Source organism: Cynara cardunculus, unplaced genomic scaffold (genome assembly GCF_001531365.2).
Source record: "Cynara cardunculus var. scolymus isolate 2C unplaced genomic scaffold, CcrdV1 Un_Scaffold_5842, whole genome shotgun sequence".
NCBI classification, from domain to species: domain Eukaryota; kingdom Viridiplantae; phylum Streptophyta; class Magnoliopsida; order Asterales; family Asteraceae; genus Cynara; species Cynara cardunculus.
In genome coordinates this window covers 20,383-31,855 of record NW_020202625.1, presented here as the reverse complement: position 1 = coordinate 31,855, position 11,473 = coordinate 20,383, and the positions used below count along the sequence as shown (strand labels likewise).

The window sequence follows — 11,473 nt, the reverse complement described above, 5'->3', positions numbered from 1 at the left end:
GCGTAAAGCTTCCTTCCACTTAGCAACCTGTTCAATTGTATTTGATCTTTCATGTTTGATGAAGGCTTCCGCATAGCTCCCAGTTTGTTTCCTCACTACATCAGGCTTTACATCATAAAATACAATTCGGACCTCATGTTTGGGCTCCCCTGCTCGCTTGCACTCGAGGATTTTAGTGAGTTCCCTCAAACACCATGACGAAGATGCAAATTTTTTGGAGAAGACAACTATCAAAAACCWTGATTCTTCAATGGCTTTGTACAGTTCAGGAGGCAACTCTTCTCCTCTCAGGTTTTCGTCATCGTCTCTGAAAGCATTAATTCCCTTTTGTTTGAAATCTTTGAATAGATGATCCATGAAGCTTTTACGGATATCTTTACCTCTAAAGCTTACAAAGACATCATATGTCCATCGATGTTGAGAGGATGCACTGGTACTAGCCATTATCTATAATCGCAGTTGTGTTTACATGTAAAAATTAGCAAAAAGGATTGCTTAAAAACATTATGGAGCATTCAGACCGAAAAATATGAACCCGAAAAGAAAAAAGTGAAAAGAGCATCAAAGATTTTCATTGGGCAAGTTCTATTCACATCGGTAAGAAATGAAAATCGAATAGAAGTAAGAACCTGTTACAACAAGGTCAGATCAAAAGTTGATACAAGATTTAAACTCTCCCAAAATTAAACCTCAATCGAATAGAAGCAAGTTCAAAATAAACCTCAAAATTAAACTTGTAAAAAGTCCTTGAAAGATTGGGGATTTCATAGATCGATTGTTTCCATCAACTTAAAAACTACAATTACATGCTCATTCCATCCATTATCAACATAAATTTGCATCTAAATTGGTCATATTTTGAGYAAGATTCAACCGATTGATAACAAATCGAAAAGAAATAATCAAGAATTTAAAAAAGATGAAAAGAAAGAACAAGTAATTGATAACTTACTGTTTCTGGGTTGGAAGTCTGCTAATGAAGAGGAGAATCAGGAGATGACAATGAAATGGAAGCTGATCAAATYATAAAGAAATAGCCGCGTGTTGACCTCAAGCAACCTTTATATGGAAAAAGTTTAATTTCCAGTCCCTCAACTTTGAAACTTATCCTTTTTTCGATTCATAATTAATGGATTGTCTTGTTAGTTGTAGCATCAAAAATATTGCATAATAGTTTAAGCACTAACATTAATTAATATATTATTTCGAGATGAATTAGAAACCAATGTTGGTCAAAGTTTTTCAAAATCTTTATAAACATTTTAAAAAATTATGTTGATTTGACGCTAATTTATTTAAACCCGTTAATTAATATGAGTTGGGTTTCAACGAGAAAAGTAAGAATATATCTCCACCATTGAATCAATCATAATTGAAAAAAATATGGTTTTGGTAATTGGTTCAATGTGCTTGTTGGCACATGTACAATGCACCATTTATTGAAGAGTCGGTATGCGATTTTCAGATGACATGATAAGGGTTTGAGAGAGTGATTGAGGTCATATTCGGACATTTGATATCTGATACGAAATCCTTTCTAGGATGGTTTTTGCCAAAAGCATACAGACTCAAAAGCTCCACAKCTTTATAATCCGGTAAAAGTGGCATGTCATAAATTTCATTCACTTTATGACATCTAAAAAAGTTGGATTGAGTAATGAAAATCGAATCGAACTAAAATACTAGAACATGGGGATTTAATTTGGTGGGAATAGGGCGGGGATGAGGCATAGACCTCAATCCCCGTCCCCGATTAGAATGAATTTAATTTAATACAAAAAAACCACAACATCATAAAAGAACTAATAACCTAAAACCAAAAAAAAAATTAATTTAATAAAAAAAACTTAAATTCATTTGTATCAAAAGATATTGAGTAATATAAAACCATATCGAGTAACATACAAAATTTATCGAGTAATTAAAGGGGGTTGCAAGAGGTTATAAGAGGTTTATTGATGTTTGTGCTAGTATTTGATTTCTTTCATTTGTAATTAGACTAGCGTTTTTTTTTTCAAGAGTATGTTTGGTTTTAGTTGAATTATTTGGAGACATCTGAAATCATTTTTGTTGGAGTATTAATTCTATTGGAGACTTTATTATGATGGTTTTATATACCTGTTACATTATGTTTGAAGTAACTCCCCCTTCTTTTGGAATGGGGCGTTACAGATAAACTAGCCGAAAAACAAACTGTTGCCTACTAAAGTAGCTGATGAATGAGTCATATTTGGTAAAAACTAGTTGATAGGTTAGATTATAATGTTACATGATTTAAACAAACATGTTGAAAATTAATTGAAAGATATTTGGAAACAAATTAAGAGTTAATTGAAACAAATTATGAATATAAATCAAAGCAGCTTTCATTACATATAGTTATGATATCGAATACAAATTACAATTGTGAGGGAAAAATGACAAAATTATATTACAATCAATGACAAAGCTTTGACATATGCATCACGACAATACATCTTTGTTAATCAGACTACCTACCACGACCAATAGAAAMGTCGATGATTCCTCCACATTTCGATGGCACCACCTTTTTGTGTTGGAGTCGGGAGATCCTGAATGAGACTGAAATTCATCTCTTCTATATCTTTATCAAAAACAAGTCTAAAACCACATTCTTTTACCTCAACATCATCACCGTGTTCAACCGAAAAGTAAAAAAAATTCTTTGCCTCCTGCCATCCACTAGAAATCCAACTCTGAAAACAAAACCATATGATATATGACTTAGAGATTTCAGAGGAAGCATATACAAATGGATAGTGGTGAACCAAAGAAGTCGCATAAAAGTTGTCCACATGATAGTCTGGTAAATTGTTGTAATTGAAGTGATCATAATAAGACTTTTTCASCGTCAAAACAACACAAAATCCAAATCCCCTCAACTTGTTGTAGCAGAAATTTGGAGGCAAATTATACTGTAAGTGATTTCCCATACTTGTATGTGTAAACCATTGTGGAATTCTATTTCCATGATATTTTATATCCAAACGGTAATTGTCTTGTCCGTCGAAGATTTCACGTATGTTACTCGGGAACTCCATAAATTGAAGCAAAGAAGAAATTTCGTTTCTACAACTATGGGAGGTTATAGATGAGTTAAGATCAAGTGGAGGCCGACACATACAAACCGGGCTTTCAATACTAACATTCCTAAACAATTTAGGACAATAGAAAAAGCTCATGGTTAAGGATGATTGAATATCAAAATTACTAGGTGAATGCAAGGCGGTGCAACCTTATGATAACAAATCGAAATGAAATATACAAGAATTTGAAAAGRAAGAAGAACAAGTAATTGATAACTTACAGTTTCTGTGTTGGAAGTCTGCAAATGAAGAGGAGATGACAATGAAATGGAAGTCTGCAAAAGCGTCAATCGAAACGGTTTTCGGCACCAGAGTACACACATCTCTTTAAACCACCCTCACCACATTCGTTCACAATCAATTCCGAACATTATTTGTTAGGGTAGTAAACCCTGTCAAGCTTTAGCACCATTTACACCCGAAAACAATTGGAGTTAGAGCCTTTACCCTCGTCTAAAATATACTATGAAAGTTTTGATATATTTTTGTTGTATATATTTTTAATATATTGATTTTTATAATTAATAATATAAATGATATAAAGTTAAATGGTTGAACCTAAAAAGTTTGACAAAGCTATGAAAAAACATGAGTCAGGTTTTGGACATGGTGGAGATATGTTGAGATTTTTAAATTGTTAGGTGACGCTCTAACATGAATATATTTTGATTCATTATAATCCGTCAGTTTTATCGTTTACATTAAACTTTTTATGAAATTAAGAGATAAACCAAGTACAAATTTAACTTTTATGAAAAGTTATATGGGAAGATTACACTTTTAGGCCCACCCACCCCCAAATTATGCTACTTTATTTGGTCAAAGTAATCGGTAAAACTTTGGAAGTTTCATAGTTATCTCCATGAAACTTTCATTAAAACAATGTCGAATTAGGGGCTGTTTACCGAAATACTTACCCGGTAATTGCTTATCGTTAGGAGTCAACACTATAACTTATTTTACTGGGTAAGATTATAGTACATCAAAACGTATCCCATGTAACAATTTACCTGGTAAACGCTTACTCGGGTAAGAGGCGTCACCCAAACTTACCGGATAAGAGTCTCCATCCTTATCATCATTCTTACCGGGTAAGATTCTTGGCCCTTGTTATACTCATCCGATGAGAAAAATTACCTGATAAGCACTTATCGGGTAACCGTTTAGTAAACGGCTCATTACTCTAAGATTTCTTGAACCCAAATCATCCTAAAAATAGTTTAATATAAACTTAAATAAAAAATAATTAGCTATAAAAAATATGGAACAACTTAAAGTTCGTTTAAAACATATTATAATGCTTATAATATTTATAATTGTTTTACTAAAAATTGCTATCATTATTTAAATATCAACAGTTTTTTATTAGCATATCCTTTAGACGATAACACACTTATGCCACAACATTAAAGCCTTTTTGAAACTTACTTTGGAACTTTCTAAAAGCATTCTAAATGAGATCATGGAAGAAATAATACCTCAAAATTCATTAAAGAAATACCCACCAGAACTAAAAATCCCTACAACCATTAATATATATAAATCGATGTGTTGCTCCGATTCTTCATAAAACTGGGTATCTGGTCAGGGATGGACCTAGATTTTTTTTTCAAACTGTGGCATCATTTGACTATAAGAAACAAATATATGAAAAAAATTCAAATTGTAACACCATTTGACTATAGGTAACAAATATATATATAGGGAAATTTTTTCAAACGGTGATATTATTTGACTAAAGAAATGATACTAACAAGATACAAACTAAAGTTTGAGGTGGAATAAAAGTCTTGCAAACCAACTCTACTAAAGATAATTTGTTCTCATTGTATTTTCGAAATACCTGCGGTGACACAAAACAAATTAATATGGTTGCACCTTTCACAAACCTAAAGTTTTCTATCTTTCGACAGAGAAAATAATACGGTGGCACAAAACAAATTAATATGATTTATCATTAATTAAGTTATTTTATTCAAACTTTTTTACCCAAATCACGTTTGACTTTGAGACTATGCTTGTTATAGTAGTGATAAACTATGGGTCATATTTGGTAAAAACTAGTTAATAGGTTAGATCACAATGTTATTATCCAAAGGAACATGTTGAAAAATGGAATGTTTTTAAGATTTTATTAATGCATATTAGGGATGTGGATAACTTATGCATTGTTTGTCTGATTGATGATGAAGTTTATTTCTTTTTAAAAAGAGGATGATGCCTCTACCGATTTTTATTAAAATAAATAAATAATTGTACGTCTAAATCGTACGGTAACTAATTATATATACAAAAAATATGGTAAATAAACAGTACTTTCCGCATAAAAAGTGGTTTTTAAGAGTTTTTGTCAAAAAGTTCTGTTTATTAATGCATATTACTTAAAACTCAAGATTGTAAGTAGATTGTGCGTAAGTACAAGTTATTAAAGCTTCATATCTGAATTTGTATGACTAACTGCAGATAAACATAATCAAATACATGATAAACATCTCATTTTTAATATAAAAAATCTAAAATGTAATTAAGATGATCCTTGAGTTCTAATAGAATATTTAATTATTATTTTTAAATAGTTGATTTGATATTAACATTAATATATATTTTTTTTCAAATTTTTATGAGATTTTCAAATTTATATTTTATTCAAAAATAAAATCATTATTGTTTTCTTAAAAATACATAAAAACGTATTATAACGTCGACAAAGACAAATAATAAAATAGAAAATTAAAATCGAGATGTGTCTCGCTATATATATATATATATATATAGTTTTATATATTTGTGGATTCAATTTTACTTTATAAAATAATGAAAATGGAGTTAAAAAAAGTAGGAAAATGAAAGGGTTAAYAATTAATGTGTTGATTATATATTAAAAATAAATCAAAACAATGAGAAAAAAGATAAATAGGATAGAAGTGTTCTCATTAAACAACATTTTGGTTCTTCCTTTAATATATATATAGATATAGATTGTCCCTTACCACGTATTTTCGTTCACTCATAATTACATGTGGATCTGCAGTCCAATGTACAGCCTGTGTGGCCATATGTCTGGCACTTGTTCTATCAATTGATATACAAGTGTATGTATTTTTCGAGCTCGATTTGTCACTTCATATTTTACTTGTCTGATTACGATATTTAATGGTTTCTTTAAGATTTTGTACCCGTATTGCCTTACATCTTGAACCCAATTTTTGCATGCTAGTAATACCTTTTTGTACTATAATTTTTATCCGTGCACCACATTTTTGGCTGAACCGTGTTTCCTTTTCTTCCTCACGGTAGGTAATTAAAAGGGGTTGCTAAGATTTCGAGAAGGAGAGTATACGAGGTTCAATTGCAAGAGGTTTATTGATGTTTCTGCTAGTATTTGATTTCTTTCATTTGTAATTAGACTAGCTTTTTTTTTCAAGACTATGTTTGGTTTTAGTTGAATTATTTGGAGACATTTGAAATCATTTTTGTTGGAGTATTAATTCTATTGGAGACTTTATTTTGGAGGTATTATATACCTGTTACATATGTTTGAAGTAACTCCCCCTTCCAAAGCGTTACAGATAAACTAGCCGAAAAACAAACTGTTGCCTAATAAAGTAGCTGATGAATGGGTCATATTTGGTAAAAACTAGTTGATAGGTTAGATCATAATGTTACATGATTTAAACAAACATGTTGAAAATCAAGTGAAAGATATTTGGAAACAATTTAAGAGTTAATTAAAATAATTACGAATACAAATCAGAGACAATTTTCATTACATATAGTTATGATACTGAATACAAATTACAATTATGGGGGGAAATGACAAAATTATATTACAATCAATGACATCCAAGCTTTGACATATGCATCACCACAATACATCTTTGTTAATGATACTACCTACCATGACCAATTGAAATATCGATGATTCCTCCACATTTCGATGGCACCTCCTTCTTGTGTTGGAGCCGGGAGACTGAAATTCGTCTCTTTTCCTGTATCTTCATAAAAAACAAGTCTAAAACCACATTCTTTTACCTCAACATCATCATTATCTTCAAACCAAAAAGTAACAAAATTCTTTGCCTTCTCCCATCCAGTATAAATACAACTCTCAAAACAAAACCATATGATATCTGACTCAGGGATTCCAATGGGACAATAAAATGATCGACAAAGCAAAGAAGTCCCATCAAAGTTGTCCAAATGGTACCTTGGTCGATCGTGGTCATATTTATAGCCACAAGACTTTTTCAGTGTCAAAACAACACAACATCCATATCCCCTCAATTTTTTGTAGCAGAAATTTGGAGGCAAATCGACCTGTATGTGATTTCCCATACTTGTATATGTAAACCATTGTGGAATTTTATTTCCATGATATTTTATATCCAAATCGTAATTGTCTTGTCCACCGAAGATTCCACGTGTGTTACTCGGGAACGCCATAAATTGAAGAAAAAAAGAAATTTGGTTTCTACAACTGTGGGAGATTATATGTGAGGTAAGATCAAATTTAGGTTGACACATACAAAACTGACACATACAACACTGGCTTTGAATACTTACATATTTGGACAACCCATAAAACAATTTTGGACAACCCATAAAACACATACGTAAGGATGACTGAAAATTAAAATTGTTAGGTGGATGTTGCTGCAAGGAGGTGCAACTAGATGCGTCAAGAAACTCAAGGTTAGGTGGAAGTTTTGGAAGCATTTCCAGCTTCTTGCAACCAGAAAGTTGAAGATGTTGAAGATGATAAAGTTGACTCAAACATCCAGGTAAACTAGTAAAGTTGTTCCCATCCAAGAATAGAGATTCTAGAAATGATAAGCCTCCAATGCTATCAGACACTTCCAATATATTGCAGTAGCTAAGATTTAATTTTCGTAAGAAACATAAATCCGCCAATGAAGGCATTACCAGACTTTGCGGATGTTGCATCTTCCTTGGAAACCATGGAGGTTGAGAAATTGAACCCCACCATCTAGACCAGATCCTCTTCTCATGTCCACCAAATCCCAATACTTGAAGGTTGTTTTGAGATAATACAAAAGAAGGAAGTTCCGTTATGGCGGTACCATCGATACAAAACTCTTTCAAAGTCTGGATTGTGCCAAAGAATTCAGGAAGTTTGTCCAGTTTTGAGCAACCCGAGAGATTCACAACTTCAAGAGAATCCATTTCGACTTTGCAAGGGAATCTCCTAAAACATTTGCAATCTTTCATATTTAGAACAAAAAGCTTCTTGAGCATCCCAAGGGATGGGTGGACTTTAACCAAATTCACACAACCTTCAAGAATGAGTTTTTCGAGATTTGTGATCCTTGTGAAATTGGGGGTACTTGTTAGGTTACGACAATGCCTTAGATTCATCACTTTCAACCTTTCAAAACACTAACATCAAGGACAAACAGGTAAACACTTAATTAGATCTCCAAGTATTAAAAACATATGAGGAATGCATATACAAAGCAAAATAAGTACCTTAGGCGATGTCCABAGATTTTTGATGTGGCTGTAAGACAAATCGATGGCAACAATGTTTTCTGGGTAGAAATCTGAAGGGAAGCACTTGAAAGGGAATCCATGCCAATAAAGTAAACTTAACTTATTTGATAAAAATTTCAACTTCCCATCGTAATTCACCTTAGATTCCTTCCACAACTTCCAATCAAATGCATGTCGACGGTGTCTGAGTTCTTCATCACATATTTTTAGGATCCGCAAATTCTTCATTTGTGCAAAAGCTTTACCATCAATGTGAACCTTCAGACAATATTCCTTTACCAGAAGGTGAAGGACTTCAACCGCTTCTGTTCCCTAGATCAAAGTAAAAAGAATATGGAACATAAATTTAGATCGAAAAGAGTGATGTATACCAAAAATAATCATATGACACTTCTTACCTCGTTTTCATTTAATACATCATAAACCTCTGATGAAATCCACAACCTGCTTCGCTTCCCAGGGGTGTCGGACTCTTTGCGTACAATTTCCCTTGCCATCTTTTGGATCAAGTCATGCATTTCAAGCAAATCATTGCGAGAAACGACAAGTAATGACTTGTCAACTAAAACTTTGATATTTGTATCTGTATGATAATTACAACCATCTAGTATAGTTGTTGCATCATCTTTATTTTCACCAATGAATGAAGATGCAATATCAAGGAAGATGTTTTTTTGTTGAGGGCTTAACGCATCGAAACTTAATCGAAGCACCCGTTGTATCTCTTCATTAGGATATACTTGGAGCCCGTCCGATTCGCTTTTCCACTCCTTCACAGTTTTTCCGTAAAGAAAAGATCCCAAGACCTTGAGGGCAAGGGGATGACCTTTCACATACCGCACAACTTGCAGAGCAATTTCTTGAAAGTCTTTAGTAGGATGTTCTTCATGAAAAGCATACAAACTAAAGAGCTTAAAAGATTCAAAATAATTGAGAAACTCCATGTCATAGATTTCATCCACTTTATGAGACCTTAGCAATTGCTTGTCTTTACTAGTGAAAATAATCAAACTTCCTGGGGAAAACCAATCACATGAACCTGATAGCGCTTCTAACTGATCACGATGATCTACATCATCTACAACAAGTAGGATCCGTCTAGATGTCATCCTCTGTTTCATTACCATAATTCCTTGACCAATGCTGGATATCCTCACATCTATTGTTTTCATGATGTCGTTGATAAGTTGCATTAGGACATGAGTTAGTCCATGTTGTTTTGTGGCTCCTTGGACATCATCCAAAAAGCTACATTTCTCAAAGTGGATATACATGAGGTTATAAATGGCTTTGGCAAGAGTGGTCTTTCCTATTCCACCAATACCACATATTCCAATCATGTGAACCTTGTTTGAGTGAACAAACCGTGACAAGTTCATTTTCTTTATACGGGCATCCACTCCTACAAGGTTCTGGCCGACATGCAAAGGTTCATGAGATAATGCTTTTAGGATTTCTTTTGAGATGCTATCAATGAATTTGGACTCAAACCTGTTGACCAGAAAGAACCCCAAATGTATAGAATTAGTTCTAATAAAGTTACAACATGAATTGGTTTGGGAGTAAAACAACTACTTAATAAAATTCAAATGATACAGCCCCTTGTTAATTTGATTAGAGATGTAAATCATTATGGTAAAGAAAAAATTTACCCATTTGCCATGTCCTCGAGATCCCATCCAGATAAGTTGGCAGCCATGGATAAAGCTTCTTTCCATTTAGCAACCTCTGCTCTATTTGAAATCTCATGTTTGGCAAAAGCTTGTGCATAGCTCCCAGTCTGTTTCCTCACCACATCAGGCTTGACGTCATAGAAGATCACYCGAACCTCWTGCTTGTGCTCTCTCGCCTCCTTGCATTCGAGGATTTTTACAAGTTCCCTCAAACACCATGACGAAGATGCATAATTTTTAGAGAAGRCGACTACCAGRAWCCTCGATTCTTGAATGACTTTGTCGAGATTAGGAGATATCTTTTCGCCTAGGGTGAGATCCGTATCATCTCTAAACACATGAATTCCTTTTTGTTCTAAATCTTTGAATAGATGATCCATAAAGCTTTTACGGATATCTTCACCTCTAAAACTTACAAAGACRTCATACGTCCACCAAGRCCGTTGAWYGGATGCAGTAGCCATTATCAATGATGAAAGYTGTGTTAAACACATGTAAARATCAACCAAAAAARAGTAGCTTTGAATTTAACATGGATGGGTAAAAGAAAGATAGATTTACACTAGAAAATGAAAGAATAAAGAAGCAGTTAAAAAGAAAAGAAACGCAGAACAAGTAAAAGTAATGGATTACTTACAGAAGATGTGGTGTTGGACTAATAAGTGTGCGACAGTGCGAGTGAAGAACAAATTGAGGGGTCAAATTATATATGAAGAAAGAGATGTGTGTTGACTCAAGTCAACTTTTATACTTACGTTCTTTTCATCGATTTATTCAAAAACATATATTATATTTTTATTGAATATAAATTTAGTTGTCATTATTACAAGTAGTGGAGAAGAAACCTACAACACAAATGGTGAAACCCTCGAAAAGCTCCACATGCATCCATCATTTATTTCCTTAAACAACATCAAAACCTATGTGCCATGAAACCTTGCACAGGAAACAAAGCGGTTTTTTAGACCAAGGCACACACATCTCTTTAATATATTGATTTTTATAATTAAGAATATAAATGATATAAAGTTAAAATGGTTGAACCTAAAAAAAACATGAGTCAGTTTTTAAATTGTTGAGGTGACGAAAATATGTAAGGAAAAAGCTATGAAAAACCTTAACATAGTAGACGCTCTAAGACATGAATATATTTTGATTCATTATAATCCGTTAGTTTTATCG

At 32.9% G+C, this 11,473-nt stretch overlaps 2 protein-coding genes across 2 annotated transcripts; both read right to left on the bottom strand.

Annotated features, from left to right (window-relative positions):
* Window positions 1-27: 27 nt before the first annotated feature.
* Window positions 28-444, bottom strand: LOC112504507 (TMV resistance protein N-like; the record flags this gene model as incomplete). The annotated part of the gene is made up of 1 exon (XM_025108444.1): window positions 28-444. A coding segment is annotated over exon 1 (417 nt), but the record flags the coding sequence as incomplete, so codon positions are not given.
* Window positions 445-2,495: 2,051 nt separating this feature from the next.
* Window positions 2,496-10,755, bottom strand: LOC112504506 (TMV resistance protein N-like). The gene is made up of 6 exons (XM_025108443.1): window positions 10,271-10,755; window positions 9,017-10,109; window positions 8,595-8,930; window positions 8,031-8,504; window positions 3,329-3,382; window positions 2,496-2,717 (listed from the first exon to the last, which is right to left on the bottom strand). Exons 1-6 carry the CDS (start codon window positions 10,753-10,755, stop codon window positions 2,496-2,498), a joined length of 2,664 nt encoding a protein of 887 aa, XP_024964211.1.
* Window positions 10,756-11,473: the final 718 nt, after the last annotated feature.